Source organism: Salmo salar, chromosome 01, assembly GCF_965601325.2.
Source record: "Salmo salar chromosome 01, fSalSal1, whole genome shotgun sequence".
NCBI classification, from domain to species: Eukaryota; Metazoa; Chordata; class Actinopteri; order Salmoniformes; family Salmonidae; genus Salmo; species Salmo salar.
Genome location: NC_138291.1, coordinates 183439778 through 183451952, shown reverse-complemented (window position 1 = coordinate 183451952; position 12175 = coordinate 183439778). Strand labels below are relative to the sequence as shown.

Here is a 12175-nt window from a genome sequence, read left to right as displayed (position 1 = left end):
AATGGACGTTTTTATTTCCTCACGTCTAGATTACTGTAACCTTTCTCAGTCAACAATCACTCCATCGTCTACAGTTAGTTCAAAATGCTGCAGCTCAGCTTCTAACAGGCACCAGGAAATGTAACAATATCATACATGTTTTAGCTTCTCTACACTGGCTACCAGTCACATTTAGAATAGATTTTAACGTTGTAATAATCACATTTAAGACTAGACTTGGTTTAGCCCCATCCTATATCTCTGACCATTCATCTCCCGACGAGCCAGGACACAGCCTGAGATCCTCCTGCAGGGCACTGTTGACCATTAGTCTCCCTACAAGCCAGGACGCAGCCTTAGATCCTGTGGCAGGCCACTGTTGACCATTTCAAAGTCTAGATTGAAAGTGAAAGGAGACTAGACATTTGCCATTAGAACCCATAGAATGTGGAATGGTCTGCCAGAGGAGATCAGGCCTGCAAATTCAGGGCCTCTTTATATCCCTGCTGAAGACAAACTTTTTTAAGATGCTTTTCATGTAGGATTTCAATGCTTCGCTTCTAGTCCTTAGATAACTGTGCTGTATTTTGCTTTTTCATGTACACTGCTCAAAAAAATAAAGGGAACACTAAAATAACACATCCTAGATCTGAATGAATGAAATAATCTTATTAAATACTTTTTTCTTTACATAGTTGAATGTGCTGACAACAAAATCACACAAAAAGAATCAATGGAAATCCAATTTATCAACCCATGGAGGTTTGGATTTGGAGTCACACTCAAAATTAAAGTGGAAAACCACACTACAGGCTGATCCAACTTTGATGTAATGTCCTTAAAACAAGTCAAAATGAGGCTCAGTAGTGTGTGTGGCCTCCACGTGCCTGTATGACCTCCCTACAATGCCTGGGCATGCTCCTGATGAGGTGGCGGATGGTCTCCTGAGGGATCTCCTCCCAGACCTGGACTAAAGCATCCGCCAAGTCCTGGACAGTCTGTGGTGCAACGTGGCGTTGGTGAATGGAGCGAGACATGATGTCCCAGATGTGCTCAATTGGATTCAGGTCTGGGGAACGGGCGGGCCAGTCCATAGCATCAATGCCTTCTTCTTGCAGGAACTGCTGACACACTCCAGCCACATGAGGTCTAGCATTGTCTTGGAGGAACCCAGGGCCAACCGCACCAGCATATGGTGTCACAAGGGGACTGAGGATCTCATCTCGGTACCTAATGGCAGTCAGGCTACCTCTGGCGAGCACATGGAGGGCTGTGCGGCCCCCCAAAGAAATGCCACCCCACACCATGACTGACCCACCGCCAAACCGGTCATGCTGGAGGATGTTGCAGGCAGCAGAACGTTCTCCACGGCGTCTCCAGACTCTGTCACGTCTGTCACATGTGCTCAGTGGCGAATTTGCCAATCTTGGTGTTCTCTGGCAAATGCCAAACGTCCTGCACGGTGTTGGGCTGTAAGCACAACCCCCACCTGTGGACGTCGGGCCCTCATACCACCCTCATGGACTCTGTTTCTGACCGTTTGAGCAGACACATGCACATTTGTGGCCTGCTGGAGGTCATTTTGCAGGGCTCTGGCAGTGCTCCTCCTTGCACAAAGGCGGAGGTAGCGGTCCTGCTGCTGGGTTGTTGCCCTCCTACGGCCTCCTCCACATCTCCTGATGTACTGGCCTGTCTCCTGGTAGCGCCTCCATGCTCTGGACACTACGCTGACAGACACAGCAAACCTTCTTGCCACAGCTCGCATTGATGTGCCATCCTGGATGAGCTGCACTACCTGAGCCACTTGTGTGGGTTGTAGACTTCGTCTCATGCTACCACTAGAGTGAAAGCACCGCCAGCATTCAAAAGTGACCAAAACATCAGCCAAGAAGCATAGGAACTGAGAAGTGGTCTGTGGTTACCACCTGCAGAACCACTCCTTTATTGGGGGTGTCTTGCTAATTGCCTATAATTTCCTCCTGTTGTCTATTCCATTTGCACAACAGCATGTGAAATTTATTGTCAATCAGTGTTGCTTCCTAAGTGGACAGTTTGATTTCATAGAAGTGTAATTCACTTGGAGTTACATTGTGTTGTTTAAGTGTTCCCTTTATTTTTTTGAGCAGTGTATTATTTCTTACATTGTTAGCCCATAAAACCTTAAGTGCTGTGTTATTACATACAGCCAGGAAGAACTATTGGATATCAGAGAGACGTCAACTTACCAGCACTACAACCAGGAATACAACCAGGAATACATATATATATATATATATATATTATTTCGCCTTTGTTTAACCAGGTAGGCCAGTTGAGAACAAGTTCTCATTTACAACTGCGACCTGGCCAAGATAAAGCAAAGCAGTGCAACAAAAACCAACAACACAGAGTTACACATAAACAAATGTACAGTCATTAACACAATAGATACATCTATGTACAGTGTGTGCAAATGTAGATGAGTAGGGAGGTATAAGGCAATAAAAGGCCATAGAGGCGAAATAATTACAATTTATCATTAACACATGTGCAGATGATGATGTGCAAGTAGAGATACTAGGGTGCAAAAGAGCAAGAGGATAAGTAACAATATGGGGATGAGGTAGTTGGGTGTGCTATTTACAGATTACAGTGATCGGTAAGCTGCTCGGACAGCTGATGCTTAAATAAGACTTTCCCAAAGATTTTCCCAAAGCGGATCCTTTGTCTACACCTCCCTGGGCATTTGAACTGATTCCAACCCAAAACAGCGGAGAGGGTGCCGGAGCGGTCTTCTAGTGAGGCTTCGGATGCACACTCACCACCCACCGCTTCCCAGTATATTACCCGCTAATGTCCAGTCTCTAGCTAACAAAGTCGACGAAATCAGGGCAAGAGTTGCTTTCCAAAGAGATATCCGGGAAGGTAACATACTCTGTTTCACGGAGACATGGGACATGTCGGAGTCAGTACAGCCAACGGGATTTTCGGTGCATCGCGCCGACAGGTATAAACATGTCTCCGGTAAGAAGAAAGTCAGGGGTGTATGTTTCATGACTCATGGTGTAATTGTAGCAACATACAGGACCTCAAGTCCTTTTGTTCACCTGACCTAGAATTCCTCACAATCAAATGCTGACCGTATTATCTCCCAAGAGAATTCTCCTCGATTATAATCACAGCTGTCTATATCACCCCGCAAGCAGATACCAAGACGGCCATCAAGGAACTTCACTGGACTTTATGCAAACTGGTAACCATATATCCTGAGACTGCATTTATTGTAGCTGGGGTTTTTAACCAAGGTAAATTTACAAGGCTACGTAAATTCTATCAGCATATCGATTGCGTGTAACACGCTCGACCATTACTACTCTAACTTCCGCAATGCATACAATCCCTCGCCCTCCTTTTGGCAAACCTTGTTGCTCCCCTCCTATATGCAGAAACTTAAACAGGAAGCGCCCGTGCTTAGGTCTATCCAACACTGGTCTGACCAATCGGATTCCACGCTTCAAGATTGCTTCGATCACCTGGACTGGGATATGTTCCGGGTAGCCTCAGAGAACAACATTGATGTATACGCTGACTCGGTGAGTGAGTTTATAAGGAAGTATATAGGATATGTTTTACCCACTGTGACAATGAAAACCTTCCCGAACCAGAAACCGTGGATTGATGGCAGCATTCACACAAAACTGAAAGCATAAACCACTGCATTTAACCATGGCAAGGTGACTGGAAATATGGCTGAATACAAACAGTGTAGTTATTCCCTCAAACAAGCAAAGCATCAGTATAGAGACAAAGTTGCATCGCAATTCAACGGCTCAGACACGAGACGTATGGGGCAGGTTCTACAGACAATCACAGATTACAAAAAGAAAACCAGTCCCGTTGCTGACATCGACGTCTTGCTTCCAGACAAATTAAACAACTTCTTTGTGCGCTTTGAGGACAATACAGTGCCACCAACGCGGCTACCAAAGACTGTGGGCTCTCCTTCTCCATGACCAACGTGAGTAAAACATTTTAGTGTTAACCCTCACAAGGCTGCCGGCCCAGACGGCATCCCTAGCCGCGTCCTCAGAGCATGCGCAGACCAGCTGGCTTGTGTGTTTACGGACATATTCAATCAATCCCTATCCCAGTCTGCTGTGCCCACATGCTTCAAGATGGCCACCACCACCAAGCCAAGGTAACTGAACTAAATGACTATCACCCCGTAGCACTCACTTCTGTCATCATGAAGTGCTTTGAGAAACTAGTCAAGGATCATATCACCTCCACTCTACTCCACTCTACTTAAACCCACTTCAATTTGCTTACCGCCTCAAAAGGTCCACAGACGATGCAATCGCCTGCACACTGCCCTATCCCCTCTGGACAAGAGGAATAGCTATATAAGAATGCTGTTCATTGACAACAGCTCAGCATTCAACACCATAGTACCCTTCAAACTCCTCATTAAGCTTGAGTCCCTGCGTCTTGACCCCGCCCTCTGCAACTGTGTCCTGGACATCCTGACGGGCCGCCCCCAAGGTGGTGAGGGTAGGAAACAACATCTCCACTCTGCTGATCCTCAACACTGGGGTCACACAAGGGTGCGTTCTCAGCCCTCTCCTGTACTCCCTGTTCACCCACGACTGCGTGGCCATGCACACCTCCAACACAAGCATCAAGTTTGCAGATGACACAACAGTGGTAGGCTTGATTACCGACAATGACGAGACAGCCTACAGGGAGGAGGTGAGGGCCCTCGGAATGTGGTGTCAGGAAAATACTTAATTTATTTACTTAATTATACTCACTTAATGTCAGCAAAACAAAAGAGATGATTGTGGACTTCAGGACACAGCAAAGGGAGCCATATCCACATCGACGGGAAAGCAGTGGAGAAGGTGGAAAGTTTTAAGTTCCTCGGTGTACACATCACCGACAAACTGAAATGGTCCACCCACACAGACAGTGGGGTGAAGAAGACGCAACAGCGCCTCTTCAACCTCAGGAGGCTGAAAAAATGTGACTTGTCACCAAAAACCCTCACTAACTTTTACAAGTGCACAATTGAGAGCATCTTGACGGGCTATATCACCGCCTGGTACGGCAACTGCACCGCCCACAATCACAGGGCTCTGCAGAGGGTGGTGCGGTCTGCACAATGCATCACTGGGGGCAAACTCCCTGCCCTCCAGGACACCTACAACACCCGATGTCACAGGAAGGCCAAAAAGATCATCAAGGACAACAACCACCCGAGCCACTGCCTGTTCACCACGCTTCCATCCAGAAGGCGAGGTCAGTACAGGTGCATCAAAGCTGGGACCAAGAGACTGAAAAACAGCTTCTATCTCAAGGCCATCAGATCATTAAACAGCCATCACTAACACAGAGGGGCTGCTGCCTACCTACAGACTTGATATCATTGGCCACTTTAATAAATGGAACACTAGTCACTTTAATAATGCCACTTTAATAATGTTTACATATCTTGCATTACTTATCTCATATGTATACAGTCATGGCTAAAACTTTTGGAGGATGGCCTGGTGTCAAGAAGGGCAGCAAAGAAGACACTTCTCTCCAGGAAAAACATCAGGGACAGACTGATATTCTGCAAAAGGTACAGGGATTGGACTGCTGAGGACTGGGGAAAACTCATTTTCTCTGATGAATCCCCTTTCCGATTGTTTGGGGCATCCGGAAAAAAGCTTGTCCGGAGAAGACAAGGTGAGCGCTACCATCAGTCCTGTGTCATGCCAACAGTAAAGCATCCTGAGACCATTCATGTGTGGGGTTGCTTCTCAGCCAAGGGAGTGGGCTCACTCACAATTTTGCTTAAGAACACAGCCATGAATAAAGAATGGTACCATCACATCCTCCGAGAGCAACTTCTCCCAACCATCCAGGAACAGTTTGGGGACGAACAATGCCTTTTCCAGCATGATGGAGCACCTTGCCATAAGGCAAAAGTGATAACTAAGTGGCTCGGGGAACAAAACATCGATATTTTGGGTCCTTGGCCAGGAAACTCCTCAGACCTTAATCCCATTGAGAACTTGTGGTCAATCCTCAAGAGGCGTGTGGACAAACAAAAACCCACAAAGTCTGACAAACTCCAAGCATTGATTATGCAAGAGTGGGCTGCCATCAGTCAGGATGTGGCCCAGAAGTTAATTGACAGCATGCCAGGGCGGATTGCAGAGGTCTTGAAAAAGAAGGGTCAACACTGCAAATATTGACTCTTTGCATCAAATTCATGTAAATGTCAATAAAAGCCTTTGACACTTATGAAATGCTTGTAATTATACTTCAGTATTCCATAGTAACATCTGACAAAAATATCTAAAGAAACTGAAGCAGCAAGCTTTGTGGAAATTAATATTTGTGTCATTCTCAAAACGTTTGGCCACAACTGTATACTGTATCCTACACTAGCTATTCTTTACTATCTGTTGCATCTGAGCCGCTCTGTCACTGCTCATCCATATATTTTATATTTATATATTCTCATCCCATTCCTTTACTAGATTGTGTGTATTAGGTTTTGTCGTGGAATTGTTAGATATTACCTGTTAGACACTGCTGCACTGTCGGATTCGCTACACTCACAATAACATCTGCTAACCATGTAGATGTGGCCGATTTGATTTGTCCGTCTGTATTGAACACCCACTGCTGGTGATTATAGGGGTTGTTACAGACAGTGGCTAGATGTCTAGTGCCCCTGTCTAACTCAGCACACTGCAGACAGCCTGCGTTGTTATTCTATGGCTCATTGACTCTACGCAGCCAACTATACACTGCGTGAACAAAACATTAAATTGAGTTGCACCCCATTTTGCCCTCAGAACAGCCTCAATTCGTCGAGACATGGACTACAAGGTGTTGAAAGCATTCCACAGGGATGCTGGCCAATTTTGACTCCAATGCTTCCCACAGTTGTGTCAAGTTGGCTGGATGTCCTTTGGGTGATGGACCATTCTGGATACACACAGGAACCTGTTCAGTGTGAAAACCCCGGAAGTGTTGCAGTTATTGACTCAAACCGGTGCGCCTGGCACCTACTACCAAACCCCGTTCAAAGGCACTTAAACATTTTGTCTTGCCCATTCACCCTCTGAATGGCACACACACAATCCATGTCTCAAGGCTTGAAAATCCATCTTTAACCTGTCTCCTCCCCTTCAACTACACTATTTGAAGTGGACTTAACAAGTGACATCAATAAGGAATAATAGCTTTCACCTGGATTCACCTGGTCAGTATGTCATGGAAAGAGCAGGTGTTCCTAATGTTTTGTTCACTCAGTGTTGGCCCATGTGACAGGCCTTATCAGACTCAGTGTTGGCCCGTGGTAGTTAGGTAGACTCTGGTAGACTCTGGTAGACTCTGATCTACACTGGAACACCACTGGGAGTTAGGTAGACTGTGGTAATGTAGAGGAGGGTCAGGTTGGTTCATGTCAGTAACCAATCTGAACACCAGTGTTGGTTTGAATCAGACAGACAGACAGATAAATACTGTTCTATTGCTCTGTATGCTACTCCCCTGTTTCTAACTCTGTTCTCTCTCTCTCTCTCTCTCTCTCTCTCTCTCTCTCTCTCTCTCTCTCTCACAGATATGAAGACATTGAGGAGTCTTCTATGTCTATTTTGCACATGTTCATGGACATCCTGCATTGATCATTTAATTCAAGTTTCACACAACGTTAAATAGAAAGAGAAGATGTGATTAAGTCAAAGTTAAAAAGGAACGTTTTCTACAGGAAAAAAGAATAAATAACTTAATCTACTCACAACAACAACAACAACAACAGCAGGTACTACAGTGTTGCACAGAAGCAGACATCATTGATTGGACGACACAGAAGCAGACATCATTGATTGGACGGCACAGAAGCAGTCATCATTGATTGGACGACACAGAAGCAGGACTGTGTCTCCATGGAGATCCAGGCGTGTTAGTGGATCTGAGACCGATAAGACTTCTTCTCAGCAGCACAGCGGACTGATTCCATTCTCCAAGTAAAAGAAATAAATAAAATAAAAAACTTTTTCATTCATTATTCAGTGAATTTTGAGACACCTGTAAGAGATCCCAAGATCCCCTTTGTCATCATTTGTGGTGACATACAGCTAACTCATCATGCCAAAGACTTGTCTTGGAGAAGGTTTCCCACAATCCTCAGCTTCCTTAAGCCTGTGCCTGTGTAGAAGGGATGGAACCCAGAAAATTCCCTTGAATCTGACGTCCGACAACCAACATGAATGACGTCACGATATAAACAACAATACATGACATAAACAATAACATAACAAAGAACTAAAACACACTTTGGAGAAATCCTGAATAAGAATTCTATAGCCGTCATTGGTTTGTTTAGCTTTCTACTGCACCCAGAGATCACCAAGAGAGTAGAGCTGTTACAACACTGTGGATTTGAGAGCAATTCTTCTCCATCATCGTCATTTGTTTGGGACTTTACTATTGAGGAAGTAGATTGCCATACAATACGTGACTATAAAATGATAAGGGTCTATCTGCAAAAAAAAAAGATGATTCTGAGATAATTGGCTTTAACGTTCCCGAAACCTCATTGGTTTGAACGGTCAATTTTAACGTGAAGTCTTTACCAACATATTTACAGTACTATATAGGTAGACATTGTACAGAACAAAAATATTTCAATAACTCAGTTTTCACAACAATGCAGATAGGACCATTCAATTCCAAGGTCTCGACTAGGCCCTCGGTCCTCTGGCAGGTGGACGATAAACTGTAGAAAGACAGGAGATTAATTTAGAGTTCCATTGCCTTTTCAAAATGTGTTTTTGCAGATTACATTTTAATAGCCAATATCACAAGTTCATATTATTACAAGGAATACTGTTGTGCTTTATTACATGTTTAATATTGAATAATAAAATACACACACAGGATCTACACACACACACACACAGGATCTACACACACACACATAGGATCTACACACACACACAGGATCTACACACACACACATAGGATCTACACACACACACACACACACACAGGATCTACACACACACAGGATCTACACACACACACATAGGATCTACACACACACACAGGATCTACACACACACAGGCTCTACACACACACACACACACACACACACACACACACACACACACACACACACACAGGATCTACACACACACACAGGATCTACACACACAGGATCTACACACACACAGGAACTACACACACACACAGGATCTACACACACACACACACACAGGATCTACACACACACACAGGATCTACACAGACACACACACACACACACAGGATCTACACAGACACACAGGATCTACACACACACACAGGATCTACACACACAGGATCTACACACACACACACAGGATCTACACACACACACACAGGAACTACACACACACACACAGGATCTACACACACACACAGGAACTACACACACAGGAACTACACACACAGGATCTACACACACACACACACACAGGATCTACACACACACACACAGGATCTACACACACACACACAGGATCTGCACACACACACACACAGGATCTACACACACACACAGGAACTACACACACACACAGGATCTACACACACACACACAGGATCTACACACACACACACAGGATCTACACACACACACACACACACAGGATCTTAGTTTGTTTTTTCAGACATTCAGAACGGCTTAATTCTCCATGATTATATTTTGTAAAAACTGTGATATGTATCTTTAAAACGAAAAAAAAGTGTATGTATTAGCTTTAGATTCTTGTAACCTGTTCCTGGGTTATTTATATATATATATATATATATATATATATATATATATATATATATATATATATATATATATATATAATGAGAGGTTGTTCATTAAATGTGACCATTTCACAATGAGTAGCATCTCTCTGTCCTTTCTTTCTGTCGGTAACTGCATAACACATTCCCTAGCTGTGCAACATGTACGCATATGGCTATGGCAGTGCTGTTTGAGCTATGCTCATTACAAAAGCCATCCCTGTTTTTTTTATCCGTATTTTAATATCAAAAGTGATCCCTTAATAGTTTGTCAGACAGAGAGAGAGAGGAAGCCCCTCCAGATGATGTTCAAATCAAATCAAATTGTATTTGTCATATGTGCTGAATACAAAAGGTATGGATCTTACCGTGAACTGCTTACTTACAAGCCCTTTTAACCACCAACACAGTTCAAGAAATAGAGTAAAGAAAATACTTACTAAATAAACTAAAGTAAAAAAAAAAAAAAAAAAATAAAAAACTAACACAAGAAAATTACAATATAAATAGTTTCGGTGGCCATTTGATAATTGTTCAGCAGTCTGATGGCTTGGGGGTAGAAGCTGTTCAGCAGTCTGATGGCTTGGGGGTAGAAGCTGTTCAGCAGTCTGATGGCTTGGGGGTAGAAGCTGTTCAGCAGTCTGGTGGCTTGGGGGTAGAAGCTGTTCAGCAGTCTGATGGCTTGGGGGTAGAAGCTGTTCAGCAGTCTGATGGCTTGGGGGTAGAAGCTGTTCAGGAGTCTTATGGCTTGGGGGTAGAAGCTGTTCAGCAGTCTGGTGGCTTGGGGGTAGAAGCTGTTCAGGAGTCTTATGGCTTGGGGGTAGAAGCTGTTCAGCAGTCTGGTGGCTTGGGGGTAGAAGCTGTTCAGCAGTCTGGTGGCTTAGGGGTAGAAGCTGTTCAGCAGTCTGGTGGCTTGGGGGTAGAAGCTGTTCAGCAGCCTGATGGCTTGGGGGTAGAAGCTGTTCAGCAGTCTGATGGCTTGGGGGTAGAAGCTGTTCAGCAGTCTGATGGCTTGGGGGTAGAAGCTGTTCAGCAGTCTGGTGGCTTGGGGGTAGAAGCTGTTCAGCAGTCTGATGGCTTGGGGGTAGAAGCTGTTCAGCAGTCTGATGGCTTGGGGGTAGAAGCTGTTCAGGAGTCTTATGGCTTGGGGGTAGAAGCTGTTCAGCAGTCTGATGGCTTGGGGGTAGAAGCTGTTCAGCAGTCTGATGGCTTGGGGGTAGAAGCTGTTCAGGAGTCTGATGGCTTGGGGGTAGAAGCTGTTCAGGAGTCTGGTGGCTTGGGGGTAGAAGCTGTTCAGGAGTCTTATGGCTTGGGGGTAGAAGCTGTTCAGCAGTCTGGTGGCTTGGGGGTAGAAGCTGTTCAGCAGTCTGGTGGCTTGGGGGTAGAAGCTGTTCAGCAGTCTGGTGGCTTGGGGGTAGAAGCTGTTCAGCAGCCTGATGGCTTGGGGGTAGAAGCTGTTCAGCAGTCTGATGGCTTGGGGGTAGAAGCTGTTCAGGAGTCTTATGGCTTGGGGGTAGAAGCTGTTCAGCAGTCTGATGGCTTGGGGGTAGAAGCTGTTCAGCAGTCTGATGGCTTGGGGGTAGAAGCTGTTCAGCAGTCTGATGGCTTGGGGGTAGAAGCTGTTCAGCAGTCTGATGGCTTGGGGGTAGAAGCTGTTCAGGAGTCTGATGGCATGGGGGTAGAAGCTGTTCAGTAGCCTTTTGGGCCTTGACTTGGTGCACCGGTATCGCTTGCCATGATGTAGCAGAGAACAGTCTATGACTAGGGTGGATGGAGTCTTTGACAATTCTTTGGGCCTGCCTCTGACACCGCCTGGTATAGAGGTCCTGGATGGCAGGAAGCTTGGCCCTAGTGATGTACTGGGCCGTACGCACTACCCTCTGTAGCACCTTGCGGTCAGAGGTCGAGCAGTTGCCATACCAGGTGGTGATGCAACCGGTCAGGATGCTCTCGATGGTGCAGCTGTAGAACTTTTTGAAGATCTGGGGACCCATGCCAAATCTTTTCTGTCTCCTGAGGGGGAAATGGTGTTGTCGTGCTCTGTTAACGACTGTCTTGGTGTGTTTGGACCAGGATAGTTTGTTGGTGATGTGGACACTAAGGACCTTGAAACTCTCAACCCGCTCCACTACAGCCCTGTTGATGTTAATAGGGGCCTGTTCGGCCCGCCTTTTCCTGTAGTCCACGATCAGCTCCTTTGTCTTGCTCACGTTGAGGGAGAGGTTGTTTTCCTGGCACCACACTGCCAGGTCTCTGACCTCCTCCCTAAAGGCTGTCTCATCATTGTCAGTGATCAGGCCTACCACTGTTGTGTCGTCAGCAAACTTCATGATTGTGTTGGAGTCATGCTTGCCACGCAGTCGTGGGTGAACAGGA

At 45.4% G+C, this 12175-nt stretch overlaps 1 protein-coding gene across 2 annotated transcripts in view; it reads left to right on the top strand.

The window, feature by feature from the left end:
- The window catches only part of LOC106572571 (ciliary neurotrophic factor receptor subunit alpha), a 329676-nt gene extending 319871 nt beyond the window's left edge, over nt 1-9805 (top strand). For both annotated transcript variants that reach the window (XM_045694243.2, XM_082957103.1), the window contains one exon: nt 7580-9805. In XM_045694243.2, the coding sequence (XP_045550199.2) occupies nt 7580 (1 nt within the window). In that variant the 3' untranslated portion in view covers nt 7581-9805. The remainder of the gene's footprint in view (nt 1-7579) is intronic.
- Nucleotides 9806-12175: the final 2370 nt, after the last annotated feature.